At 44.2% G+C, this 22,829-nt stretch overlaps 1 protein-coding gene across 2 annotated transcripts in view; it reads right to left on the bottom strand.

Annotated features, from left to right (window-relative positions):
- Positions 1-22,829, bottom strand: part of LOC147708709 (uncharacterized) — a 198,015-nt gene that overhangs the window by 50,888 nt on the left and 124,298 nt on the right. For both annotated transcript variants that reach the window (XM_086927363.1, XM_086927364.1), the window contains one exon: positions 9,902-9,997. In XM_086927363.1, the coding sequence (XP_086783489.1) occupies positions 9,902-9,997 (96 nt within the window). The remainder of the gene's footprint in view (positions 1-9,901; positions 9,998-22,829) is intronic.

The raw sequence follows: 22,829 nt of genomic DNA, 5'->3' as shown, positions 1-22,829 counted from the left end.
CCCTAAACCCTTAAAATACCCCTGTACCCCAAAACCCAAACCTAGCCCTGAACCCTATAAATACCCCTGTACCTCTAAACCCAAACCTACCCTGAACCCTAAAAATACCCCTGTACCCCAAAGCCCAAACCTAGCCCTGAACCCTAAAAATACCCCTGTACCTCAAAACCCAAACCTACCCCTGAACCCTAAAATACCCCTGTACCCCAAAACCCAAACCTACCCCATAACCCTAAAAATACCCCTGTACCCCAAAACCCAAATCTAGCCCTGAACCATACAAATAACCCTGTACCCCAAAACCCAAACCTAGCCCTGAACCCTAAAAATACCCCTGTACCCCAAAACCCAAACCTAGCCCTGAACCCTTAAAATACCCCATACCCCAAAACCCAAACCTACCCCTGAACCATAAAAATACCCCTATACCCCAAAACCCAAACCTAGCCCTGAACCCTAAAAATACCCCTGTACCCCAAAACCCATACCTATCCCTAAACCCTAAAACTACCCCTGTACCCCATAACCCAAAACTATATCTGAACCCTTAAAATACCCAAACACCACAAAACATATACCTCAGTACCCCAAAAAATATACCCCTATACCCATACTTACCTTATCCAAACATTAAAAAAACATGCTTTTACCATTCATGCATTTACAACTAATTTCGTTGTAAATGTATGTGTGGTAAAAGCATATAAAATGTAATGCCATGCGTTACAATGGCATTGCGGAGTCATGGTACTTTCGTAATGAAAGTATGCGGAGTGATGGTATGCGGAAAGAAAGTTGCGGAATAATGGGTGTTTACCCTCCCCCGGTAAGTACATTGGTGGCACGGTGACCCACATCTCCAGCAACATACTCATATTTTTTCACCACCGAATTGAAAAATGCACAGGTCTCTCATTGATGGCCAGCACCGACATACACTTTTAGACACACCTCCTGCCACAAGTTCTAGAATTGCGAACTTTAGAGCTGGGGAACTACGTTCGAATCTCGGCATCAGCTCAACATCCTGAGATTCCAGGCAAATCGCTTTGTCTTCCCGTGCCTACCACAAATGACTACCACAGCACACCTTCAGAGAAACGAAGATCATATCCACGTCATGAACATATATGGCCCCAATAGTGACGACCCAGAGTTCTGGGATTCATTAGCCCTGACCCTAGAATGCGTACCCCAGGGAGAATTACTAATTGTGGGAGGTGACTTCAACCTGCCACTAGACCCAATCACCGACCGTCACTCGAATTGCTCCTACCACCCTACACGGTCGCATATTAGTTTACACCGTCTATGCTCCAGATTCAATCTACACGACTCGTCGAGACTCCAACATCCTGACGGCCGAGACTACACCTTCTACTCGCCTACTCACAACTCCTACTCGAGGATAGATTATATCCTCATCAATAGCCCCTTCACACACCTCATCAAGGAAACTAGTATTGCCCCCAAATTGATTTCTGACCACTCAAGCATTCAGACCAAACTAGTGGGCTCCAGTTCCATTCTCCCCCCTAAGAGATGGAGATTCAATGACGAAATCTTTTCTGAACCGGAAAACAAGCAAAAGATCGAGGCTGCCATCCTAGACTACCTCAACCTAAATGACACCCCTGAATCGGAAATCGCGAATGTATGGGAGGCACTCAAGGCCACTTTGAGAGGGGTAATCATAGGCATTCGAGCACAAGCTAACAAAAAATTAAACAAGGAATTGACCACTCTGGAAGATAACATTAAAAACCTAGAAACCGCTCATATGGCAGATCTTCAAAACTCTCTGATTTTAAACGACCTCACTAGACTGAAATATGAATATAACTCGATACTCAGTAGAAGGGCGGGGGTCTGGGTCAATAAGTTCAATGCTCTAAGGACTTGTGAGGGCAACAGAGCTGGAAAGATTTTGGCATCATATCTAAAACATTAAAAAAAGCAATTCAACATCGCCTCAGTTAAAGATAGTAACAATGTCATCCAAACGAAGCAGGACCTAATTCTCCATACCTTTAAATCATTTTACCAAGACCTGTACAAGAATAATCTAGACTTTAACTCGGAAGAGTGTAACAGGTACCTAAACTCACTTGGCCTCCCTAAACTCAACGATGCTGACAAGGCCACACTAAACTCTCCACTTACTCTACAGGAAGTATCAGCGTCCATTAAAACCCTTAAATGTAAGAAAGCACCGGGCCCTGAGGGTTTCTCGGCCAGCTTTTACAAAGAACTCACGAACTCCCTGAGCCCGACTCTTCTAAAACTATTCCAATCCTTTAGCGTAACAAAAGGTATAACCAAATCGATGAGTGAAGCTGCCATCATAGTCATCCCTAAAGAAGGTAAAGGCCCGCTGCTAACCAAAAAGTACAGGCCAATCTCCCTAATTAACTTAGATTGCAAAATATACGCAAAGATTCTCGCCACACGGTTAAACTCACAACTCCCAAAGCTAATTAGTACATCACAAGTAGGTTTCATGAAACAGCGTATGTCTAACGATAATACAAGGATCCTCTGTCACGTCATTGAAAAAGCCAGACTACTCGCAGCCCCCGCCGTAGCTATTACTCTCGACGCAGAGAAGGCGTTCGACAGAGTCTCCTGGCTTTTCCTCAAGAGCTGTATGTCCGTCTTTAACCTTGGGGAAACCTTTACTGACTTGGTGATGGCCCTATACCTTTCACCATCCGCACGCATTGCTATAAATGGTTCATTGTCGGACCCCTTTTCTCTGGAACAAGGGACAAGGCAGGGTTGCCCCCTCTCCCCTTCACTCTTCCTCTTGGCAATGGAACCCCTAATTGCTAATATTAAAATAAATAAAGACATCAGAGGTGTGAACTTTGGGGATAAGTGCGTCACACTGGCCGCCTATGCGGACGATATCTTGATTGTAACAGAATCACCAGACACCTCCATCCCTGCACTAATGACTACCATTGACACTTACTCCACCCATTCAGGGTACAAACTCAATCGGGATAAGTCAGAGGTTAAGCCACTTAATATTTTAACGCCCAAAGAAGTGCTGGGAAACTCAGGTCTCTGCTGGCAACCAGAGTTTGTGAAATACCTAGGTATTGAATTCGGTGACTCCCTTATGGAGACCCTCCAACGGAATGAAAAGATAACTTTAAGCAAAATCAAGACCCAACTAGAGGGTTGGTCCCCTCGCTTCATTACTTGGTGGGGCAGAGTTGAGACCATCAAGATGATGATATCACCTCTAGTTAATTACCTCATTTCTATGCTCCCTCTAACCCTTACACCAGACTTCTACCACAAATTAGACATGGCTATCTCAAATTTCCTTTGGAAAGGGAAAAGGGCTAGAATCAGCATAAAAAAGCTCCGCTTAGATAAAACCGCAGGTGGGGTCAATTTGCCAGATTTTAAAAGGTATGAAGCCGCCATTTTAGCCAAGCAGGGAGCCCACTGGCTCGCACCTTCGCCTGACTATACTTCCAGTGTGGCTAGAAATAGAGAAAGAAATTCTAGATGGTATTGCCCCTAGCGCGGCTCTTTCGTCAAATCTAAACAAACTAACCCACTCTAAATCAATATTTCATAATACCAAATCTGCTCTTCTGAAGTTTGACAGAATCCTAGAAAACAGCATACGGGGCTCACAATGGGAATCCTTATGGAACAACCGTAACATTTTGTACAAGGGTAAACCTCTACACAATGCGTCATGGATCAAAAAAGGCATACTGTTCCCATATCAACTATTTGCGGGGTCATATTCTATTCCATTCAGTGACTTGCAAATCGAATACGATCTTGAACCAATAGAATTGTACAACTTTCTAAACGTAAAAACAGCACTGTCCAAAACCAAACTCTCCCTGACACCACCCTCCCTCCCATCATACCTTGCCAGATTAAACAGACTAGGCCATCAGGTTTCCTTCCTCTATAGACTCAGTCGTCCCCAACAATCTAGCTTCACTGGGCGTCATCCTGGACTCCTCACTCTCGATGACCAGACAAGTCAACGCTGTTTCATTATCTTGCTTCAACATCCTCCGCATGCTCAAAAAAACATTTCGCTGGATCCCCACCGAAACTAGAAAAACGGTCACCCACGCACTGGTTACAAGCCGCCTGGACTACGGAAACACCCTATACGCCGGTTCCACCGCAAAACTTCAGAAAAAACTCCAACGCATCCAGAACGCATCAGCCAGACTCATACTAGACATCCCACGTAAAGACCATATTTCTGGTCACCTGAAAAACCTCCACTGGCTCCCCGTCAATAAGAGGATAACATTCCGCCTCCTAACCCACGCACACAAAGCACTTTACGAACTTGGACCTGAATGCCTCAACACACGACTTTCCTTCTACACCCCCTCCCGCCAGCTGCGCTCTTCCAATCAAGCCCTTGCTGCTGTACCTCGCATCAACAAATATTAATTGTTTTTTACCATTCATGTGGTTATTATATGTTGTGATCATGATGTGTTAAGAATTAGCCAGTTCCTTGTAGTATAAGTCTGCCTGGGTATATACTTTTTCAAAAATCCTCGCATCAACAAAACCACCATGGGAGGAAGATCCTTCTCCCACCTAGCGGCTAAAACCTGGAATTCACTTCCCACTCACCTTCGCCTCACCCAGAACCACCTAGCATTCAGAAAGCATCTTAAAACATGGATATTCGACAAATAATTCCCCACCCTTCCTCAAGCGCCTTGAGACCCTCCGGGTATGTAGCGCGCTATATAAATTAATTGAATTGAATTGAATTGAAAGACAAAATACTGGCTCCTTCATAAGGCCTTCTGGACTCCGGCGCGATTATTTGCACACAACATCAACCCAGACGCCTTTTGCTGGAATTGCAAACGTGTGAAAGGTGACTTATCACACATTATCCTAGAATGCGACTGTGTAGCACATTTTTGGGAGAGGATATTCGAGTTTCTCTCAAAACTATTCCACATTACACCAGCTAAAGAGCTCCCTTACCCCCTGTATCCTAAGCAAACTCTCGTATGTCCTGCCACCCGCCCAACACCTCGCCTGCGCGAGATACATCAGCCCCCCCTGCCAATCCCCTCCTTCCCCCCCCCCCCCATTTTGGAGCGAAGAGTGCGTGGCTCCGTGGGTTCCCCCCCCCCGACACCCGCCGCCAATATCCCCCTACTTGGACCCTGCTAGCGCCTACATGCTTCCCTCCCACGGTCTGTTCCCCCTCTGTTCACTGGTAACACCGTTATATGCACAGTACAGACCCAGAGCCTGCACTATTATGGCAGGAACGTGCCCGCCTGTTACTCTTCATCGCCCCCATAGCGATACCGTTCCACCGCTTCCCAGCCTGCAGGCGTCTTTACACGATCATAATGCACTGATTAACCGAAGTCATGTATATGTGTACCAGTTCTATAAAATAAGAAAACGTTGCACACATAGCTGTTCGTGGCTGAATGTTGAGGCCACGTCGGCGGATTGTTTACACTGTACTGATATACTTTACTGCAACAATAAAAACAAATTTAAATAAAAAAAAAAAAAAGCTAAAGAGCTCCCTTACTTAGTTTTCGGATTCACCCAGGACCCTTCCCTTGACACAGACGATAAGGCGTTACTTGATCTCCTACTCACAGCGGCGGTTAAGACAGTCCTTATGAACTGGAAAGATACCAGCAAAGCCAACTTCACAGGGTGGCTGAATTGGATAATCAGCTTACGTGGTGCAGATAATGTAGCACTCCAACAGACACCGTGGCGCCCTCCCACGAGAAAACTGTGGTCAACTCTTGACAACTATTTCACGACACATAAGCCACCTTAAACTGGTCCCACACCGTTCACGATCCATTAACATGTGTTTGCAGACTCCCATCATTGTATTACTTATCATGGTATATTTTTTGGATGAGTAAAATGTTGTTGGAGTACATTGACTGTTACTAAAATGTTATTGAGTATAAGATACATGCTCTGTTACTTTCGACAAGATAACAGCTATGTACTTTTGTATTGTCATTTTACTATTGATGTAAAGTAGCGTACTGTATTGTATGTTGATGCTGAAACAACCAATAAAAACTTCTTGAAATTAAAAAAAAGAACCGTGCCAGCAAAGTAGTCCCTTGAGGGCGTGTCTGCGTTGTGCTGTAGGCGTGTGCTGGGGGCGTGACAAACGCTGGGGGAGTGTGGTACGTTCCACCCTTCATGCCATGTCTCATATTGTGTGCTGTGGGTGTGTGCTGGGGGTGTGGGCGTGTGCGGGGCGCGGGATTACGGAAAAAAAAGCAAGCGTTGTGCCCAATATTTCATTGTTTTTTCTTCCCAGGTTCTGTACATTCCAGCTCCGGGTGTCCACCCTGCTCCCTTTAAATACCCCTGCACCCAATAATCATAACCCACCCTTACTCCTTAAAATACCCCAACACCCTTAAACACTAACCCATCTTAACCCTATAAATATACCCAGTTCCCCAAAACCCAAACCTATCCCTAAACCCTAAAAATACCCCTGTACCCCAAAACCCAAACCTAGCCCTGAACCCTATAAATACCCCTGTACCTCTAAACCCAAACCTACCCCTGAACCCTAAAAATACCCCTGTACCCCAAAGCCCAAACCTAGCCCTGAACCCTAAAAATACCCCTGTACCTCAAAACCCAAACCTACCCCTGAACCCTAAAAATACCCCTGTACCCCAAAACCCAAACCTAGCCCTGAACCATAAAAATAACCCTGTACCCCAAAACCCAAACCTAGCCCTGAACCATAAAAATAACCCTGTACCCCAAAACCCAAACCTACTCCTGAACGCTAAAATACCCCTGTACCCCAAAACCAAACCTAGCCCTGAACCCTAAAAATACCCCTGTACCCCAAAACCCAAACCTAGCCATGAACCCTTAAATACTGCTGTACCCCAAAACCCAAACCTACCCCTGAACCCTAAAAATACCCCTGTACCCCAAAACCCAAACCTAGCCCTGAACCATAAAAATAACCCTGTACCCCAAAACCCAAACCTACCCCTGAACCCTAAAATACCCCTGTACCCCAAAACCCAAACCTAGCCCTGAACCATAACAATACCCCTGTACCCCAAAACCCAAACCTAGCCCTGAAACCCTTAAAATACTCCTGTACCCCAAAACCCAAACCTACCCCTGAACCATAAAAATACCCCTATACCCCAAAACCCAAACCTAGCCCTGAACCCTAAAAATACCCCTGTACCCCAAAACCCATACCTATCACTAAACCCTAAAACTACCCCTGTACCCCATAACCCAAAACTATATCTGAACCCTTAAAATACCCAAACACCACTAAACATATACCTCAGTACCCCAAAACATGTACCCCTATACTCATACTTACCTTATCTAAACATTAAAAAAAACATGCTTTTACCATTCATGCATTTACAACTAATTTTGTGGTAAATGTATGCGTGGTAAAAGCATATAAAATGTAACGCCATGCGTTACAATGGCATTGCGGAGTCATGGTACTTTCGTAATGAAAGTATGCGGAGTGATGGTATGCGGAAAGAAAGTTGCGGAATAATGGGTGTTTACCCTCCCCCGGTAAGTACATTGGTGGCACGGCGACCAACATCTCCCGCAACATACTCATATTTTTTCACCACCAATTTGAAAAATGCACAGGTCTCTCATTGATGGCCAGCACCGAACCCTGAACCCTTAAAATACTCCTGTACCCCAAAACCCAAACCTACCCCTGAACCATAAAAATACCCCTATACCCCAAAATCCAAACCTAGCCCTGAACCCTAAAAATACCCCTGTACCCCAAAACCCATACCTATCCCTAAACCCTAAAACTACCCCTGTACCCCATAACCCAAAACTATATCTGAACCCTTAAAATACCCAAACACCACAAAACATATACCTCAGTACCCCAAAACATGTACCCCTATACTCATACTTACCTTATCCAAACCTTAAAAAATACATGCTTTTACCATTTATGCATTTACAACTAATTTCGTGGTAAATGTATGCGTGGTAAAAGCATATAAAATGTAATGCCATGCGTTACAATGGCATTGCGGAGTCATGGTACTTTCGTAATGAAAGTATGCGGAGTGATGGTATGCGGAGTGATGGTATGCGGAAAGAAAGTTGCGGAATAATGGGTGTTTACCCTCCCCCGGTAAGTATATTGGTGGCACGGCGACCCACATCTCCAGCAACATACTCATATTTTTTCACCACCAATTTGAAAAATGCACAGGTCTCTCATTGATGGCCAGCACCGACATACACTTTTAGACACACCTCCCGCCACAAGTTCTAGAATTGCGAACTTTAAAGCTGGGGAGCTACGTTCGAATCTCGGCATCAGCTCAACATCCTGAGATTCCAGGCAAATCGCTTTGTCTCCCGTGCCTACCACAAATGACTGTGTTCTTCTGTAATGTGAATTGTGCTCATGCCATGTTGTCGAGTTTACGCTATATAATATTGCAAGGAAAAATAAAGCAGGGAAACTCAAGTTCACACACTACTGAACGCGCACTCTTAAGTGCATCAGCAGTGCACTGTGAATCAGAGCGTTTCACAGGCCTGTCACAGATAAGAAATGCTATCAAAACGAAATCCTACAAAGCAATATACTACTGGCCGGCAGCAATTCATACCCGGACAACGTCGGGACGGGCTGCAAGTATATATATATATATATATATATATATATATATATATATATATATATATATATATATATGGAGAGAGTTTCTTTTCATTCATTTTATTTATTAATGGGGGTAATCCCAACCCCCCTTATAATGACACTTATCACCCCGTATCCCTAAAAATTCCCTTACTACACTATGCCCAGTGTTTAATTTGAGGCAGCGGTTTCCGATGCTCGGCACCAGCACTTAATTGTCAGCACCTCCTCTAGTGATAGTCCACCACATAGTGGCGATGTCTGCGCAATTTTAAGATGTGCACAGCAACAGGGTTGAGTAACTCAATATACATTAAAGAAGAATATTACATGCCACTCACACCATTTTTTATAGCTTTGGATGGCCTAAAATAGGCAGAATGTCCACACTTGTAATGTTGTGATGGTTAGTGGTTCAATTTGAACCGCTATTAGCAGTGCTGGCAGGGGCAATGGGTGGTGCAGGAGGTAGTGTCCTCCCAAGAAGGGCCCTGGCACTTACTTTTTTTTGTTTATACAAATTATGCACTGCCTATACCCATACCCACCTAACTAAAACTAGATATATACATACATACACAAACTTACCTTAACTATACTTACCATGCCTGGGTAAAATTATGCGTAGTAAAGGCACCAAAATGTGCATGGGTGCTAAAGGCTGCGTTGTAAAAACACTGGGTTAATGGATGTTTCCGCTATGAGCTTAGTGGAAGGAGAACTAATGCAAGAGTCACCAAGGTAAGTAATGTGTACTCTTTGTTTGAAAATCTGAAGAGATAGGTTAAAAGTACAACTTGAAAAAATGTATAGAAGATCAAGATAGGATGTGATCTGAACTGTGTAATAACCCTAAAATTTGGAATTACATTGACAAAGTTTAGAGGGAGAACATTCTAAATTAAATTAATCAGCAACACTATTTTGATCTGCTCTGATGTCTGTGTCCGCAGTGTGCGGTGAGATCAAACCTTCTCTTTATGCAAGCTGTTCTTTAACCATGTAATCCAAATAGGGTAGGGTAAAATCATCCATTAATGGCAATATTACTCAATGGCTTTCTCTAATCCACTCATTTAACAATGATGCGTAGGTCGTTATTAGAGGGTTCAGTAACGTCAAGTGAATTTTCTAGTTGCATGACATACACACAAATGTCCTACATGCATTATCTAAGTACCCATGAATTTTATTGACCTGAATTTCTTCTCTCGGTCTCTGGCTCTTGCAGGAAATCCGTTTCTTGCTCATTTTCATGGCTCTGTGGAAGAACAGATGTGATGACCGCATCGCCTGAAAAGAGGTTGTAAAAACTGCAATTATTCTGTGATAGCATAACAGAGCAGCAGCTTTCAACAAGCGTGGGCAAAGTCAATAGATTTTGACCTTTGGTTTTCTCAATGCAGACCTACTGGCTTTGCCAATGCTTTTTACCTGATGTGCTTTAGCACCGACAACAAGCATTTGCAATGCAATAGGTCTCGCATTTGCGGGATTTTAAGCTATTAGTATTGTAATTGACAATGCCTTTTATTTATGTTTTAAAACCCAAAACATAAATAAAAGGCATAGTACTTTAAAATGCTAATAGCTTAAACTGGTGTGAATGCAAGACCTATTGCATTGCAAATGCTTGTAGTCATTGTACCGCCATCCGAGACAACAAAAGGCATTCTCTCATGACAATGCTATACCATTGTACTAACTGGAGCAGAGCCTACTGCTGCTGAGCTGAAGTCAATATAGGAAAGGGTTAACCCAAAAATAGTCAAAGGGACCTGGGTAAGTAAGCATTAAAGAAAGAGGGGTCCCAGACTGGGAAAAGTTAGAATCATGGAAAGTTCAAATTTAAATTAATAAACGTGCGAGAATTGAATTTCAACAGTACAGTTGTTTTTATTCACAACATACCACAACCTAAAGTAGGTTCATACAGTTTGAATCTAAAACAGTCATTAGATTATTGTAACACATTTGTGCCCACGCGCGCAAAGGGGAAGGGGGTGGGGGGTGCTGGTGATGTGAAGGATATTGGTGAATAATGCAGGAAAAATTCATTGGTCAAAAAGAGATAGAATTGCATTTCATTCTATTTACAATCACAAACTGTTTCAAGTGGCTCCCCCTTCAGGGGCCACAATAAGCTGCTTTAACAAGTCAGAAAAGATTAAAGAACAACAGTCTTCTATGATAGCTGAATTGATCCTGCTTTTGGATAGAAGCTGATATTGTAGTAGATGTAGTCTACGTTTCGACCCTTGGGATAGTAGGGACAGTTCCACTTACGGAGCGGGTCTTCATGAGGACGAGGGATGAGGTGGGCAGGGGTCCTTAAAATCAATGCAGGGACCGGACCTCAATTAGATGATACGGCAAGTTCTCGCGCTCGGTAGAACAGGCACAATCAGTAAAAAAGGGGAGCCTTTAAGGGATTGGATTCTTCAGGCTTTAGCTTCGAAAACGGGTTTCAATACATTCACTTTGGGGGCCGACGCAGCTTATTTTCACCTTCGAGGACCGCTGTGCGGTCCGCCACCCGCTATAGGGCGCTGTGGAGAGGCCGCGACTCAGTGATTACGGAGCGCGTTTCAGTCAGGACAAGTTGAGAAGCGCTCTGGTCACTGTTCCTGCCCGCGCTCCGTCTGCTACCTTAAGCGCCCAGCGAGACTGGGTCTGTAATGCTGCCCCCTTTTTGTCATACGCCCATTTTCATAAGCGGGTAGGAAGAAGTGCGGTTGCACCGGGAGTGTGAGCCCCTAACGCCCGGTTTCTGCAGGGTCAGTAAAAAAGTGTGTTAGGCCTCGGGCCTGAGTTTCTATTACACTGACACCCGTTCCAGGCAGCTACCCCGTTGTACCTTGAGGGTGTTGTGGTGTCCTGGGGTTGACAGCCCCATAAAATTGTGTGCCTTTGGTCTCTTAATATCCTGAGAGACCCTCAGCCAGTACATTCTCACGAGTTGCGTGAGTGTGCTCCCTAGTATTGGGCCCGGTGTTTTTACTTGGCCATGGAGCATGAGTATAATGAGGAGGAGGACTCCCTTTTATACCTACAGTGGGATGATGACTTTTATAACAAGGTGGATACCTCCATTTATAGGGAGGCCACCTAGCTGATGACCCCGATGGAACAGCGTTTGTCCGATAAGATAGAGCAGTTGTGCGCCAGAGTAGGGCAGCCTCCCCAGGATACCCCGGTGGTGGCACGGGGGGAGCCAGAGCCGGTTCAGCCACCGGGGAGGGTTCTCCTCCCCCCAAGAAAAAGTGCGATGGGGGTGTTGATAAGGATGCCTTTGAACGTCTCAAGCAGGCTTTCTTGGAGCACACGGCGCCCATAGTGCTTCACCAGGAGTCTGCTCCTCCAAATTCGGACCCCTAACCGGTTTCGCCTCAGACTCAGCAAGGGGACACTCCAGACGTGTATGATGATGAAGCGGGTTCCTCGAGGTCTTGGCGTCCATCGGGTTCTACTGGGCCACCTAAGGCGGGCATAGCAGACATGTTAGACCCGGATGATATCGTGCATCCTAGGTCGGATGAGTGGGTTCCCGCTGAGAAGGCCGTCTTATACGTAGCGTCCCGACTCAGGGAACCTTTAGAGAATGAGGCCAGAAGTAGACTGCGAACAGAATGTCCCCAACCTACTCTAGAAGGTAAGGTGGCACTTACCCCCGTGATTGGAGGAAAGATGGCCTCCTTCTTAGCTAAGTTCATCAAAGACCCCCAAAAAGGGATAGAATGTTCCTGGCGTGCGTGTCAGGCAAGCTATTGGATGCCTTTGGTCCAATGACAAAAGTCCTGGATATGGCGGTGAAGGCCCGTAGTTCGGGCTCCTTGACTGATCCTGAGGTCCTGTCAGCTGGGGTGCAGAGGGCAATCTGCTTTATGGGCAATGTGAATTGTGCCCTCTCAACGGAGAGACGTAGGTCCCTTTTGATAAAAGTTGACCCCAAACTTGGTGACTTAGCCTGTTCTGAGGCAGAGACAACAGCACAAGATGGTTTATTTGGTGAGCCCTTAGTTAAAGAACTGGGCAAGTTCGTCGCCACGTTTACTTCCTTAGATAAGGCCCAGGCGAATATTAAAAGAGTTTTTAGTCCTCAGGTTTTCTGCGGCATCGGTCGGGGTAGGAGCCGTCCGCCCGGCCGCGCTCAGAACCAAAACCCCCAGGGCAGGGGGCAAGGCTCAGAACGTGGGCAGTACCCAACGGATCAGCGTTTTAACAACTTCTACCCGACAAGAGGGCAACGCTTCTGAGGCCAAGGAGGTTACAAAGGCGGTGACGGAAACGTTAACGGTGAGTGTTTTGCCCGCTGCGCAGGTGCGAGTTGGGAGCAGGCTTGCGCAGTTCTTACCCGCTTGGGAAGCTCTTACCAGGGACGCTTGGGTGCTTCAAACAGTGAGGAGGTTCCAAATAGAGTTTTACGGTTCACCCCGTCAGGACGTACGCCACGGCCAATAGTTTTCTGTGTGGCAGGCGCGTCTATGGTAGACAAGGAAGTGGCCAACCTGCTCCGCAAAGGGGCGGTGTCTCTTACAGAAGTCCATCCCGGAGGTTTTCTCAGCAACCTATTTTTGGTGGACAAGACCGACGGGGGTCGGAGGCCGGTTATCAACCTTCGGGAATTCAACGAGTGGCTGGTGTAAAGGCATTTCAAAATGGAGGGCATTCATCTGCTCAGGTACATCCTCCTGCCACTCAATTGGATAGTGTGCCTGGACCTGAAGGATGCGTACCTAGTGGTCCCGATTTTTCCACCGCACAGACGGTTCCTTCAATTTCTTTGGCAGAGACAAGCTTACGAGTTCCGGTGTCTTCCATTCGGGCTTTCCTCGGCAGTGGGGTTTCACAAGGGTCCTCAAGCCGGCGGTGGAATACCTGAGAGCACACGGGGTCCGCTTGATCATCTACTTAGACAATATTCTTCTCCTAGCCCAATGACCTTTACAACTGCGGAGTCACCTGCAGATAGCAGTGTCTTTGCTTCAGGATTTGGGGTTCGTGATCAACGACCAGAAGTCCCTCCTAGTCCCGACTCAGAAGGCGGTCTTTCTGGGGTTCAAGATAGACTCTGTCTCGTCTTCGCTAACTCTACCCTCTAGGAATGTGGCGAAGATTCGGCACAACATCCGTCAAACCCTGGCCAAACAGGGGACTTCTCTACGTCAGATAGCCCGCCTGGTGGGTCTCTTTTTGGCCTCCATTCAGGCGATTTCCCCGGATCCTTTGCATTACCGGGCCCTTCAGCGCTTGAAGGCACACCATCTGCGGAGAGGCCTGACGTATTCTCAGACGGTCCCTTTGACAGACAAGGTGCGCGAGTTAGAGTGGTGGCTATCCCACATGGAGGCCTAGAACGGAAGTGCCATCTTCGATTCCGCGCCCTATTTGGTGATAGAGTTGGACGCCAGCAGGGCAGGCTGGGGAGCGCGGGGTTGGGGAGTTCTCCACTGGCGGAAATTTGTCTCCTCAAGAACAACAACTTCATATCAATTGTCTGGAGCTTCTGGCGGGCTCCTTTGCAGTCCGCTGCTGGACCAAGGATCGCGTTCAGGCTTCGGTACTCCTAAAAATAGACAATGTATCGACGGTCAGGTATACCAATCATCTGGGCGGCACTTGATCCAAAGCCTTGGCGAACATGGTGAAGTAAGTTCTGGTAGTTTTGCCTTTCCAATGAGATCTCAGTCATGGCGGAGTACCTCCCAAGGGCGGGAGAACTTAATGGCAGGTTGGTACTCCTGTTACCTCTGGGACGCCAGTGTTTGGAAGCTGGATCAGGAGATTTTTCATTACCTGCAAGAACGCTGGGGGTCTTTTTCTATCGACTTTTTTGCTTGTCGCCTCGACCGGCAACTTCCTCGGTTCTTCAGTTGGAGGCCGGATCCGCTGGTGGTGGAGACCGATGCGTTCACTTAGGATTGGAGTCAGGAGAGGGGGTATGCATTTCCACCATTATCCATGATCACCCGGGCGGTGGCCCAGGTTCGCAGGCAGGGAGCTTCCGTGGTTCTGATAACGCCGTTTTGGAGGTCACAAGTTTGGTTTCCGGTTCTTCTGGAACTTTCTTGGAATTTTCCAATCCAACTCCACTGAACTCCCCATCTTCTGTTGAGTCCGGAGGGAGTTCCTCATCGCCTGCTGGAGATCGGTTCACTTCAGCTCATGGGCCTGGCGGATTACAGGCAACGCTGGAGATTGCCGGGCCTTTCGGAGCACGCGGAACTCCTACTTTCCAGAGCGGACAGCATGTCCAAACGATACAGATCGGCTTGGACGCGCTGGGTATGTTGGTGTATGCGACGGGAAGTGGATCCCATGGTCGCAGATTTAAAGCATGTTCTTAATTATCTGGCGGATTTGGCAAAGAAAGGCTTGGCGTATAGTTCGGTGAACACGGTCCGTTCAGCTATTTCAGCGGGTCATGCACCGTTGGATGGAGCCCCTTTGGGGGAACATCCTTTTGTATGTAAACTTTTCAGGGGCATTAGGCTATCGTTACCTCCAGAACCCTGCTATTCAGTCCTCTGGGACGTTAACCAGGTTTTGTATCTATTTTTATCTTGGCAACTGAACTGTTTCCTTTCTAGGAAAGAATTGTCGGCTAAATTCGCAATGTTGCTATGTCTGGTGTCGTGCAGAAGAGTATCGGATGTCAGAGCTTTGGATATTATAGCGAGGGTTTTCTCCCCTGAGGGTGTTACCTTCACAGTGAGTAGACGTACTATGTCCAATACCCGTACAATCTCTTATCCTGCTTTTGAGGAGTCACGAAAGCTCTGTGTGGTTCAATGCCTGAAAGCCTATGAGGAGGCTACGGAGGAAGTCCGCCCTCCGGGCGAACGACAACTCCTGATAGCCCTTACGAAGCCGTTTAAAGCGGTTTCATCCAACACTATAGCCTGCTGGGTAAATTGGATAATGCAAGAGGCGGGCTTTAATTCGAGAGCTTTTGGTGGGCATTCGGAACGAGGAGCGATGGCTTCGAAAGCATTCAGCCTAGGGGTTCGGTTAGAAGACCTTATGAAGGCAGCGGATTGGTCGTCGGAATCTACCTTTAAAAGGTTCTATTTTAAACCGCTGCTGAATGTTGCTCAGGTGGTCATTGACAAGCTTTAAAAGAGCATAATTCTCGCTTCCGGTTCTGACTTAGAATAGAAATTTGAATTAAACTTTGGGTGCTGTTGGAGTTTACCAGCGCTCTAGAAGTATTCCACCTTCTATTTTTTTACTCGACGGCAAATGCAAACACTGGGTGCTTCAAAGTTCAGGGGAGGAAAACACCCAACTCCTCACTGTGTAATCTGACGATTAGGCACATTCAAATTTAACATACATTGAAGCACTCCACTTGTAATAGCCCAAATTTAGCTTAGTCCATACAAAAAGACATCCAAAAAGTTTCCATGAAGATTTTCTTCTTTTATTTCTTTTTTTGTTCAGATCCAATCCCAACCAACGCGTTTCGCCGAGGTTATTAAATACCTCTCGGCTTCGTCAGGGCTGGCAATAAAACAAAATAATATGCTTTTACCATTATGTACATTTCCATAGATTTGAAAAGGGATAGAGCCCCACATGGCCCATTAGAAAACCTGTGTCCATATTTACAAAACGAGTGAGTACATGCAACTTCAAACATTAACAACTAATTGATCAACACAAGAACAGATTCCAGTGTAAAAAAAACAACACCTGCCTTCACCCCTTTGGTGAACACTGTTCATGCACATTGCAAGTGACAAAGACATCGTGTGGAATTGCTCCCACAATTCCTTATAATCCATTAACTACCAGATTTATGTACCAATGTTTTACCTTATCTTCAAATTGAACCTGCCTAAAAGGGGAAACAGACCCTTACTCTCAAGTTTTGGCAAGAGGACGGACTTAAATCTATTACAATCCTATTCGATGCATGGTTGTTTAGATATATCATATTGCATACCTCCAGTCTTTCACGCGGGTGCTTGTATGTATTATCTGTTGCAATTTAGCTTGGCGGAGGGAATATTATCCTTATGCTTGCAAGTCCTAAAAGAAAATACGTATCCATGTGTAAAAGCAACTCTTAACATCCCTACTGGCTTATTTACCTCTAAGTCCTGACATCACTAAAATTATACACAATTTAAAGTCTCACCTGCTCTTCTATCTATAGTCTCCAAAATTGAATTTCACTTGTTAATGTCGCCTTTTATCACAATCTCCGCAACCCACTCTTCCTAAAAGTAAAGGGCCAACATCAGATAACCAACTCTTATAACCTGTTTACATTAGCTGTAAACCTATTTGTGTCAGTTCATTGAAACTCATACCTGTCGTTCTCTGCTTAATGCTGATTTGAACACCTTTCCACTCCGCTGCCCTTCATTAGTCTGCAGCCATTCTCTGTTAATCAAAAGCGCGTCATTATTATTACGAAATTATGTCCGCTGTCTATTATATTCCAAATCTTGCATCTTTTGCGCCCTTACCTCTCTTCTCGAACTGGCGTCCCGTGTACAGGCAGCGCCATCCCCTTGTCTCACGCCCGTTATGTGGCGTCCCTAGACATCAAAAAGGGACTACCCCCGTAAAAATTTGAGCGCCATCTTAGAGTGGGGATAAACTTAACTCGGCGTCTTTTTTCTGTTCTGTTACCAAATATTGCATCGTTAGCGCCCTTACATCACTTCTCGAACTGGCGTCCCGTGTACAGGTAACGCCACCAGCTTGTCACACGCCCATTGTGTGGTGTCCCTAGATATCAAACAAGGACTACCTCCGCAAAAACCTGAGCGCCATCTTAGAATGGGGATAAACTTAATTCAGCGTCTCTTCTCTATTCTGTTAACAAATCTAGAACTCCATTTGTGCACTTTAGTGTTTGTGAAAATACAATTCATGAGTCAGTTTACGATTTTATCTGCCCCATATTCTCATATTCAGCCCAAACATTCATAATGTTTGTCTGGTAATAGTTAGTCTACTGCATCTGTCCCTCTTCAATTACTATTACTATTTATACAGTCCCACTCTAATTTGGATATAAAATATCTTCCCCATTAAAGTATTAGTTTTCTGTGTCTTCAAATACATTCTATATCAAGGATCTAATATTAGCCACATAGTAATGGTATTATTATCAGCTCTCATCTTTTATAGTTACTATAATATGATGACATAATTCCGATTGATATCATATTAACCATGTAAGTTCCTGAAGTCTGCTAATCACCTAAAAAGAATTCCAGCTCCCGATCAAAATTCAAGCCGTCCTCCACGGCCCGCAATTTCATAATCCATCTTGCCTCTTGCCTCCTCAATTTCAGTTCTCTGTTACCTCCTCTAGGGTCCACATCCACATGATCAATTCCATAAAACTTAAAGTTTTTACTCTGATCCTGCTTTTTACATGTATGTACATGTTCTGCTATTGGGTACCTCATGTCATTATTTTTCACCGCTCTCAAGTGTTCACTCACTCTATCTTTTAGCATGCGAATTGTGCTGCCCACATACATTTTTGAACATTTACACTCTATGACATAAATCACAAATTTCGTGCTACAGGTTATGTTAGTTCTTATTTCATAGTCATTACTATTCGGCACTTGAAAAGCCCTTGTCTTATCCTTGGCATGCCTGCACATTCCACAATGTCCACATTTATAGAAACCCTTCGAATGCTCATCCAACCAAGTTACTTTTTGTTTTTCTATCGGGTAGCTGGGGCTTAATACTGTCCCTAGGGTCTTCCCTTTTCTGTAGGTGATCTGAGGTCAAAAGATATAGGACTACGGGCCAAGTTCATCAAATTAGAAAGATTGAAAAAATCAGAAATGTCTAAATGGTGGGACGGGGCGACCCTTAAGCAATATGCAAAGTTGAATAGAATACCAAGGGGTCTCCGTTCTCAGATTATGCCAACTTTTGATGATCTTGATGACGATCTGTTAGGAGCATGGGAGAAAGAGCTTGTTTCAAGTTCAATGAGACTAATGGATATATTAACTGAGAATTCTGTTAGGAAAGTGGCAAAGCTTCAGGCTGAAATTGCTCAATTAGAGGCAGAAATAATTGATCTCAATCTTCCTGACCCAACCGCCAAAAATTATGAGATTCTTAAAGATGTCTTAAATAACCATCAGAATGATATAAAGCAGAGGAAAGCGCGTAAGCTTAAACGAGATGAGGTAGATTACAGTAGTGGGAGGATTTTTACATTCTCCAAGAAATATGATCATTTAATGCAGAGCGATAGGAATATGCAACAACAACAAACTGCATCTCTAAGCTCAAGTAGTACCTCTTTGAGCAGTATCCCCACTAGTGGAAGTGAATATGAGGGAGCCTCTGGATCAGCGGCAGGGCAAGCTCACCCTTTAGGGAACTCGTCCTTCTCTTTAGAAGTAAACAGAATGAAGAGAGGAAATTGAGTGTTCAAAAATGTATGTGGGCAGCACAATTCGCATGCTAAAAGATAGAGTGAGTCAACACTTGAGAGCGGTGAAAAATAATGACATGAGGTACCCAATAGCAGAACATGTACATACATGTAAAAAGCAGGATCAGAGTAAAAACTTTAAGTTTTATGGAATTGATCATGTGGATGTGGACCCTAGAGGAGGTAACAGAGAACTGAAATTGAGGAGGCAAGAGGCAAGATGGATTATGAAATTGCGGGCCGTGGAGGACGGCTTGAATTTTGATCGGGAGCTGGAATTCTTTTTAGGTGATTAGCAGACTTCAGGAACTTACATGGTTAATATGATATCAATCGGAATTATGTCATCATATTATAGTAACTATAAAAGATGAGAGCTGATAATAATACCATTACTATGTGGCTAATATTAGATCCTTGATATAGAATGTATTTGAAGACACAGAAAACTAATACTTTAATGGGGAAGATATTTTATATCCAAATTAGAGTGGGACTGTATAAATAGTAATAGTAATTGAAGAGGGACAGATGCAGTAGACTAACTATTACCAGACAAACATTATAAATGTTTGGGCTGAATATGAGAATATGGGGCAGATAAAATCGTAAACTGACTCATGAATTGTATTTTCACAAACACTAAAGAGCACAAATGGAGTTCTAGATTTGTTAACAGAATAGAGAAGAGACGCTGAATTAAGTTTATCCCCATTCTAAAATGGCGCTCAGGTTTTTACGGAGGTAGTCCTTGTTTGATATCTAGGGACACCACACAATGGGCATGTGACAAGCTGGTGGCGTTACCTGTACACGGGACGCCAGTTCGAGAAGTGAGGTAAGGGCGCTAACGATGCAATATTTGGTAACAGAACAGAAAAAAGACGCAGAGTTAAGTTTATCCCCACTCTAAGATGGCGCTCAGATTTTTACGGGGGTAGTCCCTTTTTGATGTCTAGGGACGCCACATAACGGGCGTGAGACAAGGGGATGGCGCTGCCTGTACACGGGACGCCAGTTCGAGAAGAGAGGTAAGGGCGCAAAAGATGCAAGATTTGGAATATAATAGACAGCGGACATAATTTCGTAATAATAATGAAGCGCTTTTGATTAACAGAGAATGGGTGCAGACTAATGAAGGGCAGCGGAGTGGAAAGGTGTTCAAATCAGCATTAAGCAGAGAACGACAGGTATGAGTTTCAATGAACTGACACAAATAGGTTTACAGCTAATGTAAACAGGTTATAAGAGTTGGTTATCTGATGTTGGCCCTTTACTTTTAGGAAGAGTGGATTGCGGAGATTGTGATAAAAGGCGACATTAACAAGTGAAATTCAATTTTGGAGACTATAGATAGAAGTGCAGGTGAGACTTTAAATTGTGTATAATTTTAGTGATGTCAGGACTTAGAGGTAAATAAGCCAGTAGGGATGTTAAGAGTTGCTTTTACACATGGATACGTATTTTCTTTTAGGACTTGCAAGCATAAGGATAATATTCCCTCCGCCAAGCTAAATTGCAACAGATAATACATACAAGCACCCGCGTGAAAGACTGGAGGTATGCAATATGATATATCTAAACAACCATGCATCGAATAGGATTGTAATAGATTTAAGTCCGTCCTCTTGCCAAAACTTGAGAGTAAGGGTCTGTTTCCCCTTTTAGGCAGGTTCAATTTGAAGATAAGGTAAAACATTGGTACATAAATCTGGTAGTTAATGGATTATAAGGAATTGTGGGAGCAATTCCACACGATGTCTTTGTCACTTGCAATGTGCATGAACAGTGTTCACCAAAGGGGTGAAGGCAGGTGTTGTTTTTTTTACACTGGAATCTGTTCTTGTGTTGATCAATTAGTTGTTAATGTTTGAAGTTGCATGTACTCACTCGTTTTGTAAATATGGACACAGGTTTTCTAATGGGCCATGTGGGGCTCTATCCCTTTTCAAATCTATGGAAATGTACATAATGGTAAAAGCATATTATTTTGTTTTATTGCCAGCTCTGACGAAGCCGAGAGGTATTTAATAACCTCGGCGAAACGTGTTGGTTGGGATTGGATCTGAACAAAAAAAGAAATAAAAGAAGAAAATCTTCATGGAAACTTTTTGGATGTCTTTTTGTATGGACTAAGCTAAATTTGGGCTATTACAAGTGGAGTGCTTCAATCTATGTTAAATTAGAATAGAAATTTGCCTAGCCTACGAGAAGGTAAGTTTCAATTCTATTAAGGACGCGAAGGCGAAGATTATCCCTCCCTGCAAGCTCGTTGGTTGCTATCCCGCCCTGTATGGATGTAAGTAATCTTTTTATCTGTTATGGGTCATGGGATTGGACTGGGTGGCCTCTTTATGATTGGCTAACTGTTGCCTTATTCGTTCCACCATTTGTGTTTTCATGCCTGGATTTGGTTGCAATTTTGTTTGCTTATGCCTTTTATGGTGTTATTCCGTGTTTGATTGGTGTTGTTTCTTTCAGGCAACGATGGTGCGTAAACATGGGGAAGTTCCTCCAGCGAAGAAAGAGGAAGTGCAGGAAGTGACAGAATGATTTATTGGATAAGAGCCATGGACATTGTGGAAGGACTGGCCAGAGACTATCTTTTCTTTTTTCCCTAGTTCTGTGGGAAATGTGGTTTAATATACATGTTTGTGATAAGCTGCTGTTTGAAACTTTGCTAATAAAGCGAAGGAAGAATTAGCATAATCCTCGCCTCCGCGCCCTTAATAGATTTGAAACTTACCCTCTCGTAGGCTAGGCAAATTTCTATTCTTTTTAAGAATGTGTTCTCAACATAATCGGCTAGTTACAGCAATAAGTTTTAGGTAAGCTTTAAAAACCTATATTTTGTGTCGTAATTTTTTCAGACACTACTAAAGGCAATTGTTACATTTCTGCCTTTACTCAGAATGGGGGTGGAATGTTGCGGGGCATGTTAATACAAACTATTTGGAGATCTTTAAATAAAGACAAAAACGTACGTGCATAACTAAATCTCCTGATGCTTGCATTTTAATGCAATATATGCTGAAAATAAATAAAACAGCTGCTAATAATGTTAGCATTCTATTTAGCTCAGTGTCCAGCTTCTGCCAACCTGAGCAGCAAGCGCCTCTAAATGTTGTCATTTTCCTGCAATAGTGCATGAGTTATCAGAGATAGCAGGAGTGTCCTTTCTAAAATGGTGGCATGCTAGCCTCTCACAAAACAAGCATACTAAAGTGAAAACTATTGGTTTTGTCAGTGCTTGCATTCTTCAATCTATAGTGAGTCCGCTGTGATTTGCCATAGCTATCTTTCTAGACTTGAATGTTTTCCCAGTGTCACAGTAATTAACTGAAATGTTAAGGTGTGTGTGATCCAGCCCCTTGGGAGCCCTCGGAGTCTTGCTGTTGTGAAAATCGATATGTCATTGGCATGATGTTCCTGGTTGGTGTTAGAAAGTCCAGGTCACGCTGCCATTCTGAGGGAGTCCTCCTTAAGGGTTGCATGTTCAATTTACAGCATGAATGGCATGTTATATTTACCAGCTTGTGAAGACACACTTGGAAAAAAAACCTAGTAATTGCATTATCACAGCAGGTTTTGAGACAGTGGGGGTGTTGAGTATGTATGTATGTATGTATGTATAACACACTTATAAAGCGCATTCTGTCACCCGACGGGTATGATGAGCAGGAGGTAGCGGGGTAA

The sequence above is a fragment of the Lissotriton vulgaris genome, chromosome 6 (genome assembly GCF_964263255.1).
Source record: "Lissotriton vulgaris chromosome 6, aLisVul1.2, whole genome shotgun sequence".
In the NCBI taxonomy this organism is placed as follows: Eukaryota; Metazoa; Chordata; class Amphibia; order Caudata; family Salamandridae; genus Lissotriton; species Lissotriton vulgaris.
The sequence above is the reverse complement of the archived record's forward strand: the minus strand, read 5'-3'. Positions and strand labels throughout refer to the sequence as shown.